Here is a 17,500-nt window from a genome sequence, read left to right as displayed (position 1 = left end):
ATGTAATCTAATATATTAGATTACGGAATATATTTAGTGTAACACATCCTGCATGTATTCACGTGTGTGTGTGTGTGTGTGTGTGTGTGTGTGTGTGTGTGTGTGTGTGTTTTACTACATACATAGCATTTAATACAAACAAATATAAACTCATAAATATAAAGAATTTAAATCTCAATACGTATAAGATATGGATCATTCCATTATATAGTAAAAAAAATAGGGTCACAGTGGTGTGGCTTGTGTTTAAAAAAAAATTTTTGCTTTAAAATAATAGACTACATAATGTCTGACTTTATTACAAACAATTTAAATATAATATAAATATTTTATAATGTTATTATTATTTATTTTTTATTCAATTCCCCCAAGTCCAACACTCCAAAATGTAAAAGTGGAAATTGTAAACTTCCTTTTACAGGTATTCCAAAATATATCTTTCTACTGTATATTATACATTTAGAAGAAAATGAACAGACACCATGATTGGATTTTTATTATCTTTCAAAGTAAAGCTTTTAAAATTTGCACAATATTTTCCTTGAATATAAAAAACACACTAAAATCTACCAAACCAAACGTGCACACGTCTGTGTTCCATCCCAGAACAAGAAAACACACCAAATAAACACAATTTTCTCTAAAAGTACACAACCTTCTTAAACGAACACTAACCAGTGCGTCCAAAAGAACATACAAACAACCACACGGTAACTACGGTGACCTTTTTAATGAATACTTTAATACTGTTCAGTTTTGGTTGAGGTTGTAGCCATGGCAACAGTGTCTCATGTGTGGACATTTATATTCTATAATTTTGTATAATTATTGTTTTTGTAAAGATGTCATGGAAAGATTTAAATTAGGGTTAGGTTTAGGATTAGGATCAGTCTTAAGATTAGGGTTAGGGTTAGGATCAGGGTTAGGGTTAGGATTCGGGTTATGATTAGGGTTAGGGCTAGGGTTAGGTTTATGATTATGATTAGGGTTAGGGTTAAGATTAGGATTAGGGTTAGGGTAAGGATCAGGGTTAGTGTTAGGATTAGGGTTAGGGTTATGATTAGGATTAGGATTAGGATTAGGGTTGGGGTTAGGGTTAGGATTAGGGTTAGGGTTAAGATTAGGGTTAGGATTAAGAATAAAGTTAGGGTCAGGATCAGGGTTAAGATTAGGGTTAGGGTTAGGATCAGGGTTAGGGTTAGAATTAGGATTAGGATTAGGGTTAGGATCAGGGTTAGGATTAGGGTTAGGGTTAGGGTTAAAATTAGAATTAGGGTTAGGATTAGGTTTGGGCTAGGGTTAGGATTAGGGTTAGGGTTGAGATTAGGGTTTGGGCTAGGGTTAGGATTAGGGTTAGGATTAAGATTAAAGTTAGGGTCAGGATCAGGGTTAAGATTAGGGTTAGGGTTAGGATCAGGGTTAGGGTTAGAATTAGGATTAGGATTAGGTTTAGGGTTAGGATCAGGGTTAGGATTAGGGTTAGGGTTAGAATTAGGATTAGGATTAGGTTTGGGCTAGGGTTAGGATTAGGGTTAGGGTTGGGATTAGGGTTTGGGCTAGGGTTAGGATTCGGGTTAGGATTAGGGTTAGGATTAGGGGCACGTTTTTGGGGTTATTTAAAAAGTACATGGAACAGAGTCCAATACCATGTTCTTGGAAATTGTTTGAAAGTTGTTGTGTGATCAGAAAATAGATCAGACATGTTATTTGGTACTTTTCTCTCTTGACACTTTGTTTAAATAAACTGGATGTAATTGTCATTTGCATGAGACCACAGCATGAATTATGGGTGTTTTATCTTTTTTTTTTTTTTTTTGCTTTTGCACTGCTACGTTTCTTTCAGTGCTTTCAGACCTGAAGCTGGTTTTTAAATAAACCAAGATATTTCCCATCTGAAGGGTTTGTTCACGTCGTTCTCCTCCATTTCCATTTGCATTAATGATGCTTGGTGAACTATGCAGCTCGACACAGCCTTAACTGGACCGTGTGTGTGTGTGTGTGTGTGTGTGTGTATACTCAGACTCCATTCCCATGTAGGCCTCCATGCAGAGAAGCACCTGCTTCCGCGAGTCTGTGTGACACATTCCTGAACTGCTGATAAGCCTCGCACAGTCATACACAGCATTTTGCTTGTGTGTTTATAAAAACCGGGGTGGAAAATGTCCATATGAAGAGAAATGCACGCCTACTGTTTTGTTAGTTTTTTTTTTAAAACCACGATCGGCATTTCCTGTCTCCTCCTTGATTATTCACCACACTTCGGAGCTATTCTTCCTCTTATAGGCCGTATCTGTGTCAAAATGCTGTAGATAAACAGATATAAATGTATCTCTCTTTATCTTTATATCTATCTTCCTCCCTGTCTTCTCCCTTTAGCGGTTCGCGCTGACCGTATGCGAGGAGGGAGGAACAAGTTTGGCCCCATGTACAAACGAGACCGCGCTCTGAAGCAGCAGAAGAGAGCTCTGATCCGAGCAAGTGCTTTCAAACTGGAGCCCACGCCACCACTAGTGCCCTCCAACCACTCTGAGTATTCATACCCGGGCTCAGTGCCTGGACTGCTGCCCCCACTCGGCCCTCCAGACTACGACTGCCCACCTGTGTGCCCACCCTCTTTAGGGGTGGCCCTGCACAGCTATGGCTCTTTCCCAGCCCAGTATCAGTACACCACCCCGACTGTGCCGGGAAGATCCATCAAAGCGGAGCACCCAGATCCGTATTCCGGTTCTCCTGACTCATCTCTGGGGTATTCGTATGCTGAGGGTTGCATCCCTCCCTCACCACAGACGAGTCCTCTGAACCCGGCTGTGCCCTCACTGGTCCTGGAGCTACTAAGCTGTGAGCCTGATGAGGAGCAGGTAGAGTCTAAAAATTAGGTGATCACAATAGTGGCTTGTTGAATCTGAGAGCAGGGTTCTTTATTTTTTGCTCAAAGCTTCAAGATACACATGGGCTGAAATCTAATGAAATTTGAAAGCAGAAATATGCTGGTCCATCGAAATATTTGATCCAAAACCAAAATCTGAGCTCTAGGTTTTGATATCCAATAGCAATCCAAGCCAGGTTTCTGCAAACATTCTGTTGGTAAGTCATGAGAAAAATCTGAGGTGACATCATGCTTTAAGATCAGTGGGGTTTTTTTATTGGCCAAAAGAGCAACGGATTAAAACCAACAGTAAAATCTGCATCAATCAGATCAGAAAATAACTCAAATTAAATACATGAGCTGCAATACAAAATCATAGTCAATCATCTTCAGAAGTGTGATATTCACCCCAAAGCTTTCTGTGCAACATCTCAGCCTTTCGTTTTCCTTTCAGGTGAGAGCGAAAATCTGTGCCTACCTGCAGCAGGAGCAGAATGGGCGTGGCAAGCTGGACAAACCCCGCCCCTCCAACTTGCTCTGCGTGATGGCGGACCAGACATTGTTCTCCATAGTGGAATGGGCGAGAAGCTGCATCTTCTTCAAGGAGCTAAAGGTATGCCGCCGAGACAGAGGCTTTTGATCGATTAGCAAGATTTTAACATGATCAGTAAGGAATAACAAACAGTCAGGCACAACTACTGGTTTAATATTCTGTAATAACACAACATTTATTTTACAATTTTTGTCTGTTTATAGTTGGGTTTAATGTTGCAAGTACCTGTTTTTAGGCACATTATAGCAGTCATTTCTGTAGGATTTGTTGAGAAAGCAAACTTTCGTCCTGAGTGTTCCGAAAAAATGCTGACACTGGAGACTCCTTCCCTGAATGCTCAATAAACAACATCCATTATTATAAGTACATTTAAAAAGTAAAGTCTAAAATATTTTGTAGGTAGCTGTAGTATTTCAAACGCACGTTCAGATGGATACGTTCAGCGTGCCTTTGTCTTGACTGAATCCGTTTGTTATGGGGAAAAGTTGATATTATGTCGCCAGGCCCCGGACCGCACCGCTGATAACAATTCAGAACACAGAGACAAGTAGATACGAGGATGGTGTTGCTTGTGCCACCACGGGAAGTGCGGTTAAACCCGATAACTGCAGATTACAGGATGCCAGGACACGACGGCCAGAGGTTTACGCTGACACGTAATGTCTTCAGAGTGTCCCCGATCAATAAACTCATTCTGGATGGCCTTGGCGATGTTCAGAAACTCAAACACCTTTTGCACGTCGAATACGAAGTCGAGCTCGAGAGCTTCGTTCCAAAAGTCCGGATCTCGGTTGTACGGAATGTAAAAGAATCCGTGCAAATCGTTTTTCGATTCATGCAAAAGTGCGACATTTGTGTTGTACACAAACAGGAGAAAAGTGGTAACGGATAGCAAAGTAGTAACAATTTGTGCAACGCAAATCGTACAGAAAGACGAGTTCAGGTTTGGGATGAGGGGGCGGGGTTAAATCTTCCATTGTTGCGTGAACAGGTGTCAGAAAAATTGACCCCCCGTGTTGTGTAACATGGAGCTTCTTCAGCTTTAGTACAGCTACTGAGTTGCAGCTAGAAACACGGGAGTGCATCGGTGAGGCACAATAGATTTGTTGTTGTTCTGACAGTGAAAAATGATACATTGTTAAGAAAACACTGATGCCAGCAGATACAGCACTTCTCAGACATTTCGGATCCTCCTTCGTGAATGTTATGGGCACGTCTTGTTAAAGAAATGCAGTCATCTGACAGATAAGCGCGGGTGCTATAAGACAAAACAGATCTCAGCACACATCTTTTTGTTATGTCCTGGACGATAGAAGACATAAAAAAATCAAAATAAAGGAAAAACGCTGAAGAGAAAAAACACCATGTGATGTCTCCGCTAGCAACATTTAAATCAATATCACGGATGCAGCCATGATGGCAGCTGTGTGTTTACATGATGTAGCAGGTGAATGTGTTTGACCAGGGTTGGCTCTGGCACACACACACACACACACACACACACACACACGGCTCTTTCTCTCCTGTTTTAATTACATTCCACACTGCAGATAGCTCAGGAATTCAGCTCTCCCGCTCCTCCAGATCTCGACACGCATTGTCCAAACCGCTGAAAGCTTTCCAGAGGCACCTACAAAAAATACTCGGTGATGATTGAATGTTCATGCGTGTTCAGAGAGAAATCAAAAGGAAGAGTGTGTGTGTGTGTGTGTGTGTGTGTGTGTGTGTGTGTGTGTGTGTGTTCTGCCCAGGGAGGTGTTGCTGTATGTTGGTACAGCAGTAGTAGTAAAGCAGAGTGAAAAACATTAGAAAAATTAGCCAAATATTCATCAGGGTTGTGTGTTAGCCTGGTCTTCTAGTTTATAGTGTACAGTTTGCATTAGATTATGGTGGTTTATAGCCATTTTAAAAATATTTCTAGTTTATAAAAAGCTGACAATACGCACTGGATTTCAGTCGTTTCTTTATTTTGGACAATTATTCAATTTTTTAAATTCTTTTTAGCCTGCAAATGAGCTCTGTCACAGACTGGAAGAGTTACAATCAATCAATCAATCAATCAATCAATCAATCAATCAATCAATCAATCAATCAATCAATCAATCAATCAATCAATCAATCAATCAATCAATCAATCAATCAGTCAATCAATCAGTCAGTCAATCAATCAATCCAGGAACTAAATTAATTAAATAATTAAAATATTAAATATTACATATAGATTTTTATTACATATACTTTCCATGGTTAAATTATTATTATTATTATTATTATTATTATTATTATTATTATTATTATTATTATTATTTAATTAATACATAGTGTATTTAAAAAATAATTACAAAATTGTATTGTTGTATATTTATTAATAATAATAATAAATCATTATTATTAAACTAGTAATACTACTAGTATTAATAATGTACAAATATTTATAAATATATACAGAAATAACACTTTTACACAAAATCTTACACTTCAATATTATTCAGAATTTCAGACATTTTTCTGTCTATTCACACCACATCTCCCTCTTGAGAAGTTCATTCAGAAGTCATTTTTCTTTACATGTTCCTGGGTTCATGACACAATGTTGACACCTCTCAGTATGGTGTTACCCAGTGAGATCTCGTTAGCATCGGATGCTGAGTGAAAATACGTTGTGATTTTGAAGCTCTTTATAAACATTCCTCCAAAAAAATATCTGTATGTCACGAATGTCAATATTCTTGATGGATTTGTCTTGTTTTCAAGTCACCGCACCGCCACCTTGTCTATTAAAAACGCCTCAAAGCCTAGCTAAATCGGTCACCTCGGTCAATAGCTAGCTTATGCTCGGAGGTCTGTGATTCCCAGTTGCTTAGCAACAGAGTTCTCGTGGTGTATTGTGCGTCAGGGTTTGAAAGCGCTGTATATATGTAGCCCCATATGGCAACATATTCTTAATGACCCTTAGAGCGAGCGCTAGTAATAGAAATCAATCACACGTGTGGGTTTAGAACTCACGTCTCACACACATAATATATAGGTGTGCTAATTATATTGGTCAATAGTCAACCTACCTTTTAGAAATACAATCAATTTTCAATTATATTTAAAACATCTAGACAGACTTTAATGATTAGTTTATACAACTGATTATTTGATTGTTAAGGGCCTTGCTTAAGGGCCCAGCAGTTGCAGCTTGGTGGTGCTGGGAATTGAACTCACAATGTTATTATAGGAAGTCCAACATCAATCACATTCCCACTCCCACTTCAGACACCCTTTCAGTCCATGTCCAATACACAGAAGTGGCAGCTCAATGGAAAGATGTTGGACTTTGGACCAGAATGTCATAAGTTCAGTTCCCTGCACATGCCTGCTGGGCCCTTGAGCAAGGCCCTTATCCCTCAACTGCTCATTATTGTGAATGAGATATTCTCTTGGATAAAGGTGTCTGACAAATGCTATAAATGTACAGAAACTCACCCCCACCCCCATGTGTACAGGTTGGAGATCAGATGCAACTGCTGCACAATTGCTGGAGTGAGCTCCTGCTTCTGGATCATGTCTTTAGACAGGTGCATCATGGGAGAGACAATACACTGCTACTCATCACTGGCCAAGAGGTAGGAATTTCATTCTTCTGAACAGTTATTAAGTCGTTATCCAGAGCAACTTACAAAAGCTTACAATGACAGTTTAAGGGCCTGTCTCTGAGGTGTTGGGATTTGAACTCATGACCTTGTGTTTAGAACTGTAACACTCAGATTTGCGATGTGTGTTGCAGATTGAGCTTGCGGGCGTGGTGTCCGACTCGGGTCTCACGCTCTCGGGTCTTGTGCAGAGGGGACAGGAACTGGCACGGCGGCTGCAGCTGCTCCAGATCGACCGACGTGAAATGGCCTGCCTCAAGTTCCTCATCCTCTTCAACCCCAGTGAGTTCTGCTTTATGTTTCTCGAGGACAAAACTTCAGGAATGATCAACATCAAATCTGTTAACCAGCAAGAACCCAACACTGGTTTTATAGTAGCATTTAACAGGTTCATGGTGCCTCCATAAGCCTTCCGTGATCACTGGCAAAGCTCATAAGCATTTCGGAAGGCTTATTCCATCAAGCAATTATAAGTTACCATAAGGACTAGGAGCGTTCGTTTTGATGTTACAGCTCAAGGAAAGAGATTTTCAATTCTTGTTGACATAAGATTGTTACGATGCTTCTCAACTCAAACCTTCATTACATGTACATTACGTTTCAGTCACACATAATGTGGTAATGAATAGTTATTGAAGTCTATTTGCAGTTGGGGAGGTGGTAGATCAGTGTTGAAGGTTCTGTGTTACTGATCAGGAGGTCATAGGTTTATTCGCCAAGCTGCCACTCATGGGGCCCTTGAGAAAGGCCCTTAACCCTCTGTGATCCAGGGGTGCTGAATCATGGCTGACCTTGCGCTTTGACTCCAGCTTCCTACATCGCTGGGAAATGCAAAGAAAGAATTTCATTATGCTGTAATGTACATGCGATGAGTATGAAGTACTTTCTTTCTTTCTTTCTTTCTTTCTTTCTTTTTTTCTTTCTTTCTTTCATGGATTTATTGAAATTTTCTAAAAGAGTTCATGTAGCGCTATAGCAATCGTCATTAACAGTGTATGTAGGTTTAGAAGAAAACGAGCCAAAAGTATTGAGACTTTTTCAGCCACATGCGGTTCTCCCCAAAACTTTTCCCCCAAAGTTGGAAACATGCAATTGGATTGGACGTCTTCGGATGAAATGGATCCCGAAGATGCTCCATGAAGATCTGCTTTACATGGTTATTGTAGTGGAAGATCTTCTATAGAGCTCCAACCCTAATAAACATAAATGAATGCTGAACGCTGACTGCACCCCAGACCTTCTCACATCTCCTCCTGACTTTACTAACACCCTCGTAGCTGAATAAATCTCACACAAATCTCCATAAAATCTAGTGGAACATCTTGGAGAATAAATGTGGGATGGAATGTTTAAGAAGAAGCACATTCCAATTAGATGCTCAGATATCTGTATAGAGTTTATATAGGTTTAAGTCACCTGGCAGGAATGTTTCATGAAGGTTGCAGTGTGCAAACATCACGTGTAATTCAAATGCAAACAAATATCTCATTAATATACTTTATGGGAAATAAATCATGCTTTCCCTTTAATGCCTTTGCTCATGCAAATCCCTTTTTCCATAAACATTCTAAATTGCATTCGAAGCACGAAGAACACGAAGAAGCGCTTGAATAGTGAGGAATATTTCAATAAGCAATCGTTGTTGGATAATGCCGTGTTCACCCCATAGAAACAAGACGTCCTATTTTTTCCCCCAGAAAAAAAAATGTATTGGCTGCAGGGCACAAAGCACATAGAGGGAAGATACAAAAAAAAACAGAGTCCAAAAGCATTTTCCATTTCGACTCTGTGTCACATTCAGCCTTTCTCGCTCCAGCTGGAAATGAAAACAGCTTTATTGGGTAATTTGTGTCCTTCAAATCTATTTCAAAATTATTCAACATTTTAATTAGAGGTTGAATGGCTTTTCTGACGATACCCGGCTAAGCGGACCATTCATGCTATTGTTACGTGTACCAAGCACTCATTCACTCACACAGACACACACAGACACACACACACACACATCTTTTGCTTTATCTCTCTCTTTCTCATACACACACACTCACACACACAACTACAGCAATGTACATAAAAAACACAAAACAAACATTCATAAACATACATACACACACACACACACACACACACACACACACACACACACACACACACACACATACATACATACATACATATTTTGCTTTATCTATCTTTCTCATACACACACTCACACACACAACTACAGCAAAGCGAACATTCATAAACAAACACACACACACACACACACACACACACACACACACACACACACACACACACACACACACACACACACACACACATACACCTACATTTGTGCTTTCTCTGTCTCTCTTTCTCTCTCTTTGTCTCTCTCTTTCTCTCCCTCATGCTGACAGACAGACAGACAGACAGACAGACAGACAGACAGACAGACAGACAGACAGACAGATAGATAGATAGATAGATAGATAGATAGATAGATAGATAGATAGATAGATAGATAGATAGATAGATAGATTGATAGATTGATCATTCTTTTTTGACTTTATGTTCATCCTGATTGTGTGCAGACGTGAAGCTGTTGGAGAACCAGGCACTGGTGGAGGGCGTGCAGGAGCAGGTGAACAGCGCTCTGCTGGAATACACACTCACCTCGTACCCTCAGCACGTGGACAGGTTCAGTCAGCTGGTGCTGCGGTTGCCAGAGGTTCGGGCCCTGAGCGCACAGGCGGAGGAGTACCTGAGTTCCAAACACCTGAGCGGAGACGTGCCCTGCAACAACCTGCTCATCGAGATGCTGCATGCCAAGAGAGCAACCACCATCTGAACAGGAGGTGTGTGTGTGTGTGTGTGTGTGTGTGTGTGTGTGTGTGTGTGTGTGTGGATCTCCACTGAGCTGCGAGAGCTAAAGGACACTGGGAGCTTTTCTATTTCTTAAGTGCTATTAACACCGTATCTGATGTCGTTCGTGCATCGTGTGTGGCTAGTTGGCATGTGCCGGGTCTTTAGTTGCCATGGAAACCAATTGAGCTTTATCGCCATAAACATCGTCCTGGAGCTTTTTTTTTGTTTTTTGTCCCAGTCACGGTGAACACAATTATGTGATCGAAGGATACACACCCTCCTTTTGTGCTTTATGTTTCCTACCGAAAAAATACTGTACTGTTACGCCTTTTCCACGGTAACAATATCACGTGTATCATGATGTATCGAGTTATCCTAGTTATCGGCACATGCCTAGTGACGAAACGTCATTTCCGTTTTGGACAATGAAACTCATGATCATTATATAGCCACTGTGAGATCCTATTTTTTTTTTTGGTAGTATTATGGGATGTTTTTTGTTTACCGAACATGTTTCCCATCAGCACTTCATTCTGGACTGATGTTTTATTTCCATAGCTTTTCTTTTAAACGTGATCGTGTTATAAAGGAAGTGGAAAAGCAGAAGCACTAAAAAAGAAGACGAAGAAAACAATTTTTGGTTGAATGTGTGAAAAGTTCATCTCTTATGTTTCCTAACAGAAAGACGCTAGCAAGCATTTTTTCCCAATCAAAACGTTTTCAAAACCAGCGAACCGAACTGTGAATAAATCATATTTCCAGTGCTTCGACTCAAACAAATCATGCGTTAGTTCCTCTCGTTTCTCATGCTAGAGAAACACGTGGCTCACTTAAAAATATTGCAGGCTTTTAAAAAAAAAAAACACGAGAGAACAATTTGCTAAAGAGTTCAGAGTTTTGGCGTTAGTTTTTACATTTTGTTTGTATTTGCATGGTTATTTGTAGGGATTTCACATTTGTTCTTCGCTAACGTGGCTTGTTTATGACCTTCGGAGATCTCAGAAATCATCTTATCTAGTCTTATATATGCAGTCTGCCTGTTATATACCGTCAAAATGTGCTATTATTTGGTAATTATTATTACTGTTTCAAATACTGACATTAAAACAGCAAAAAAAAAAAACAATTAATCACCACAAGTGATTCATCAAACAAGGAAATGTTATCTGATTGATGAAGCCTTTTTCAGTTCTTCTGTATTGTTTTATTTTTCTGAAATTTTTCCTAGTAATAATACTATTTGGACCGTGTACATATTAGACGTTCAACATACATGAGCTGGTACTGAGGGGAAAAGTGTTTGTTAGCAAATGATCATTCGGCTCCATTTGACTTTTTTGTAAGTTTGTCTTTTGAAAAGTGTTTTTTTTTTTTATTTACTCCACAGAATTCACCAAAATATTGCTTATATGTAAAACTAATTATAAAGAGTTGTATAAAAAGTTGTATCTGCTTTCACCCTGAAATCGATAAAACCGTAAAAAAAAAGTGTGATAAAATGCTACAAATCCATGAGATTTTTTACGGAGATTTACGTGGAATGATGAACGTTTATCGGACATTTTTTCACATTGAGGATTAATTATGGATTTTATGAGGTCGTGATTGCTTTCGGTTTGTGCTGCAGGAGAACAGGGGGAAAAAAAGAACCAGAAGAAACAACAGGGTGGAAATGTTGCTTTAGTTTTCTAAAAAAAGAAATGTTAACTAATCCCTAAATAATTTATTTTAGCATTTTGTTTCATATTATTGCTGTGAGGTTGCATTATTTTTTATTTTTTGGGACATATTTTATATTTATTGAGTAGAAGCCTTTATCATGCAGCAGAGCAGTGTTCGGTTCCCATGGTAATTCTGACACCTGAATATTTGCCCCTCAATATAATCCTCAGTATGATGAAATATTGCAGCAATTTTTCCAATGAATGCATTCGGTCCTTCCATGTGTCTATACTTTTCGCTGGGGTGACTTACACGTGAAAAATCCAATCTAAAAATGATAAAATATTGTTTCATTTTATATGTATCTGGATTCCATTTTTTTCAAGGGAAGTGCATGGATATATAAATATAGTATCAAAATGTGAGCATTTCTTCTATGAATATATGCAAAAATTGCCTCATTAAAAAAAAATCAATCAGATTTTAGTATGCAAATGCATATTTTTTCTTGTAGTGCTATTCATGAGCAATTTTTCCCTTGAACTACAACCTCACAAAGAACTGATGATTTATTACTGTTATTTTTATTAAAACAGATTTTTAAAAAATCTGGTTGTTTTCGTTCCCAAGATTTGTTTTTTTGTCATTTTTTAAAATCAATTTTAATTTGTCTGTATTTTTATTTTATTTATTTATTTTTTAAGCTAAAAATCTCACTGGGAATTATTACATCATAAATTATACTGACCAATCGGTTTCCAGTATGCAAATGAACTCGAGAATGGGGGGAGTGCGGGTGGATAGTGGAATATATTGGAAACATTTTCATATTAAAAATCAAGACTACATTAAAAGTGAATTGTGAGGATTTGAGTAAATGTTTATTCGAATTTAGGTGTTCAAAATGGGAAAATCTGCAGTAATAATACAAATATTACAAAATAAAATAGAAGAATATCCAGCATACCCCGGCTCGTGAACAAGCAGGCCACAACTAGCTGAACATAATCGAAGTGCAGAAGCTAAATCACGTAATTGCCGATCCTTTCTCAACTGGTGCCCATTATTTCATCAACCACCTGAGCATCCTTTTAACTCTTTTCTCTTTTTTTTTGTGCAAAAAAAAAAAAAAAAAACCTGACGAATACTGTGACTAAGTGTGTGTGCGTTTGAAGCCCCAAACAGGATAACACAGGATGAATCGCTGCACCATATGTTTTCCACATTTTTCTCCACGTTTCATTTCTATTCACACTCACGCAGATCGAGTCTCTTTGTGCACACGTATCCTGATTGGGACTTTAATAATAATAATAATAATAATAATAATAATAATAATAATAATAATACCAATTATTATAATGTTTTTGTATTTTTATTATTATTATTATTATTATTATTATTATTATTATTATAATTAAAAGAAAATGCATTTTTCATTCTGACGTTTGTGTATTCCTGTGTAGTAATGTGCCAAACCCACACTTGTATTCTCTTTTTTTTTGTTTTCTCTGTGTTATTTTCTCTGCAAGATTGTAATTGTAAAGAAAAAAACAAAACAAAACAAAGTGCTCTGTCCTTTCTAGTTACAATCAGCATCAGTATTGTTCGAAGGTCGAAATGCCAAGCTATGAAGCTGAAGACAGAAATAATATTTATTTAAATAATGTCAGATACAGAAATGATATCCTATAATACGGAAATACGTCATTTACGTTAAAAAAAAGAATAAAAAAAAATATCTTTTGTGCTTGTCCACATTATCTGACTGCAAAGTGCTTTATTTCTTATCGAAATGTGAAATAAAGAAATGAAATAATGACGAGGATATGGCGATTCCTTCATTTCTTTATTTATTATTCCTTTTCCAAAAAAAGCGTGTGCTACAGACAAATGCGACCGTATTGAAGCAGAAGGGAGTGTCAGACTGTGTGTGTGTGTGTGTGTGTGTGTGCGCACGTGGCTTTTGAATGCACACGTTTATTCGAGTGCCGTGGAGAAAGGCGCGTCCTCCAGACTGCCTCTAAGAGACTCTCCAGCGGCGTTCTAAAGAAGCGTGATGGGAAGGTCAGAAAACATTCACACATGTTGCCGTCCTTTTGTGAGCTCACAAAGACAGAGTGTGTTTCCTCGGCCCTATTTACACTCCTTTGGTTCCCCTCTTGGCTTTGTCTTGCTTTTAGGAAAATTATTGGCTTTAACTGCACCTCATATGGCGAAGAATTGATTTTTTTCTTCTTCTTCTTCTTCTTTTTTATACCCTTTCCTTTTTTCTCTGAATTGTGAATTTGTGTGTTTGTTTGGAAGTCAGATATAAAGACCCTGGTGAAGAAAGAGACGATATGACATTCACAAACACATCTGTTGCACGCGCTTTGTTATCAGAAGGGTTTTATCTTGCGATTGCTGATAACACAGTTTGTGGACACCTGAGAATAAGATTTTGTGCTTTTTTGAACATTCCATTCCACAATACCCCAGTTGCTCTTATAATAAACGCCACTCTCCTGGGAAGATCTTCCACTAGATGTTGTGGAGATTTGTGTGAGAACTGTGTTAGTAAATTCAGGTACTGATGTAGGAGTGAGGAGCGATGAAATGAGGAGACCTGAGGTGCAATCACATTCTTCATGTTCGATAGGGTTGGAGCTCGAGATGGAGTAGGAGATCTACATGGAGTAGGAGATCTTCCACTCCAACCCATGTAAATCATATGTTCCTGGAGACACATTTCTTACATCTCAGTGCAGCGAAACGCTTTGTAGACAGATTGCTACCATCACTTTAATTGACATGGGAACAAGATTAAAGCGTAATAATGATATCAAATCGCATTCTGTGGAACCTTCCGTTATTATTATGATTAACGTTAATTCATGAAATAAATCCGCTCCTCATGACATTTTTACACCAGGTTTATTTACAATGTTCTGTATTGTCCAAGCAATTCACGTTTTTATTTTTGGAAATGAAAAAAAAAATAAAATCCACATATTACACAATTTACATCTATCAGATTTGGAACAAAAATAAAATCACGTCACTATTATTACAGCAAATCGGATCTTTTTGGTAAAAAGCCAAAAAACGAATTGCTCTTTATGGACTATATTTTGTGCTCCGATGCCTCGCTGATCCGAATAATACCCAGTTCTTTCTCTTGTAGTAAGTCAAGGAGGTTTTCATTGTCATTTCAACCATATACAGAACAGTACACAGTGAAACGAGGCGTCATTATGTAATGTCACATCGCACTTATGTGTGTCGTGTGTTTACTTCAGTGTATAGTGTTTACTTAAGTGTGTAGTGTTTACTTTAGTGTATAGTGTTTACTTTAGTGTATAGTGTTTATTTCAGTGCATATTGTTTACTTTAGTGTAGTGTTTACTTGAGTGTGTTAGTGTTTACTTCAGTGTATAATTTATCATCAGTGTATAGTGTTTACTTCAGTGTATAATTTATCATCAGTGTATAGTGTTTACTTCAGTGTATAATTTTTCTTTAGTATATAGAGTTTACTTCTGTGTGTAGTGTTTACTTCAGTGTATAGTGTTTACTTTAGTGTGTAGTGTTTTTCTTAAGTGTGTATTGTTTACTTCAGTGTATAATTTATATATATATATATATATATATATATATATATATATATATATATATATATATATATATATATATATATATAGTGTTTACTTTAATGTAGTGTTTACTGTGTTAGTGTGTTTGCGTCAGTGTATATTGGTTCTTTAGTGTATAGTGTTTACTTCAGTGTGTAGTGTTTACTTCAGCGTATAGTGTTTACTTTAGTGTGTAGTATTTACTTCAGTGTATAGTGTTTACTTCAGTGTGTAGTGTTTACTTCAGCGTATAGTGTTTACTTTAGTGTGTAGTATTTACTTCAGTGTATAGTATTTACTTCAGTGTATAGTGTTTACTTCAGTGTATATCGTTTACTTCGGTGTATATTGTTTACTTCGGTGTATATTGTTTACTTCGGTGTGTAGTGTTTACTTCAGTTTGTAGTATTTACCTCAGTGTGTAGTGTTAACTTCAGTGTATATCGTTTACTTCAGTGTATAGTGTTTACTTCAGTGTATAGTGTTTACTTCAGTGTGTAGTGTTTACTTCAGTATATAGTGTTTACTTCAGTGTGTAGTGTTTACTTCAGTGTATATCGTTTACTTTAGTGTATAGTGTTTGCTTCAGTGTATATCGTTTACTTCAGTGTGTAGTGTTTACTTCAGTGTATAGCGTTTACTTCAGTGTATAGCGTTTACTTCAGTGTATAGTGTTTACTTCAGTGTATATCGTTTACTTGAGTGTATAGTGTTTACGTCAGTGTATAGAGTTTACTTTAGTGTGTAGTATTTACTTCAGTGTATAGTGTTTACTTTAGTGTGTAGTATTTACTTCAGTGTATAGTGTTTACTTCAGTATATAGTGTTTACTTCAGTATATAGTGTTTACTTCAGTGTATAGTGTTTACTTCAGTATATAGTGTTTACTTAAGTGTGTAGTGTTTACTTCAGTGTATAGTGTTTACTTCAGTGTGTAATGTTTACTTCAGTGTGTAGTGTTTACTTCAGTATATAGTGTTTACTTAAGTGTGTAGTGTTTACTTCAGTGTATAGTGTTTACTTCAGTGTGTAATGTTTACTTCAGTGTGTAGTGTTTACTTCAGTATATAGTGTTTACTTCAGTGTATAGAGTTTACTTCAGTGTGTAATGTTTACTTCAGTGTATAGTGTTTACTTCAGTGTATAGTGTTTACCCAGTGCAGTGTTTACTCAGTGCATAGTGTTTACTCAGCATATAGTGTTTACTTCAGTGCAAAGTTTACTCAGTGCATAGTGTTTACTTCAGTGCAGTGTTTACCCAGTGCAGTGTTTACTCAGCATATAGTGTTTACTTCAGTGCAAAGTTTACTCAGTGTGTAGTGTTTACTGTGTAGTGTTTACTTCAGTGTATAGTATTTACTTCAGTGCATAGTGTTTACTTCAGTGCAGTGTTTACTTCAGCGTATAGTGTTTACTTTAGTGTGTAGTATTTACTTCAGTGTATAGTATTTACTTCAGTGCATAGTGTTTACTTCCAGTGTATAGCGCCACTTCAGTGTATAGTGTTTACTCAGTGCATAGTGTTTACTCAGTGTGCAGTGTTTACTCAGTTTGTAGTATTTACCTCAGTGTGTAGTGTTAACTTCAGTGTATAGCGTTTACTTCAGTGTATAGTGTTTACTTCAGTGTATAGTGTTTACTTCAGTGTGTGCAGTGTTTACTCCAGCATATAGTGTTTACCCAGTGCAGTGTTTACTTCAGTGCATATCGTTTACTTTAGTGTATAGTGTTTGCTTCAGTGTATATTGTTTACTCAGTGTGCAGTGTTTACTTCCAGTGTATAGCGCCACTTCAGTGTATAGCGCCACTTCAGTGTATAGTGTTTACTCAGTGTATATCGTTTACTTGAGTGTATAGTGTTTACGCCAGTGCATAGAGTTTACTTTAGTGCAGTATTTACCCAGTGTATAGTGTTTACTTCAGTGTGCAGTGTTTACTCCAGTGCACAGTGTTTACTCCAGCATACAGTGTTTACTCCAGTGTATAGTGTTTACTCAGCATACAGTGTTTACTTCAGTGTGCAGTGTTTACTCCAGTGTACAGTGTTTACTCAGTGTGCAATGTTTACTTCAGTGCAGTGTTTACTCCAGCATACAGTGTTTACTCAGTGTGCAGTGTTTACTCCAGTGTACAGTGTTTACTCAGTGTGCAATGTTTACTTCAGTGTGCAGTGTTTACTCCAGCATACAGTGTTTACTCAGTGTACAGTGTTTACTCAGTGTGCAATGTTTACTTCAGTGCATAGTGTTTACTCAGTGCATAGTGTTTACTCAGTGTGCAGTGTTTACTCAGCATATAGTGTTTACTCAGTGTGCAATGT

At 37.6% G+C, this 17,500-nt stretch overlaps 1 protein-coding gene across 1 annotated transcript in view; it reads left to right on the top strand.

The window, feature by feature from the left end:
- Positions 1 to 13,394, top strand: part of nr5a1a (nuclear receptor subfamily 5, group A, member 1a) — an 18,115-nt gene extending 4,721 nt beyond the window's left edge. The window contains exons 4-8 of the mRNA XM_046871877.1: positions 2,377 to 2,858; positions 3,321 to 3,479; positions 6,911 to 7,030; positions 7,192 to 7,339; positions 9,631 to 13,394. Coding sequence (XP_046727833.1) covers positions 2,377 to 2,858; positions 3,321 to 3,479; positions 6,911 to 7,030; positions 7,192 to 7,339; positions 9,631 to 9,887 — 1,166 coding nt within the window. The 3' untranslated portion in view covers positions 9,888 to 13,394. The remainder of the gene's footprint in view (positions 1 to 2,376; positions 2,859 to 3,320; positions 3,480 to 6,910; positions 7,031 to 7,191; positions 7,340 to 9,630) is intronic.
- The last annotated feature ends 4,106 nt before the right edge of the window (positions 13,395 to 17,500 follow it).

Source organism: Silurus meridionalis, chromosome 17 (assembly GCF_014805685.1).
Source record: "Silurus meridionalis isolate SWU-2019-XX chromosome 17, ASM1480568v1, whole genome shotgun sequence".
Classification (NCBI taxonomy): domain Eukaryota; kingdom Metazoa; phylum Chordata; class Actinopteri; order Siluriformes; family Siluridae; genus Silurus; species Silurus meridionalis.
The sequence above is the reverse complement of the archived record's forward strand: the minus strand, read 5'-3'. Positions and strand labels throughout refer to the sequence as shown.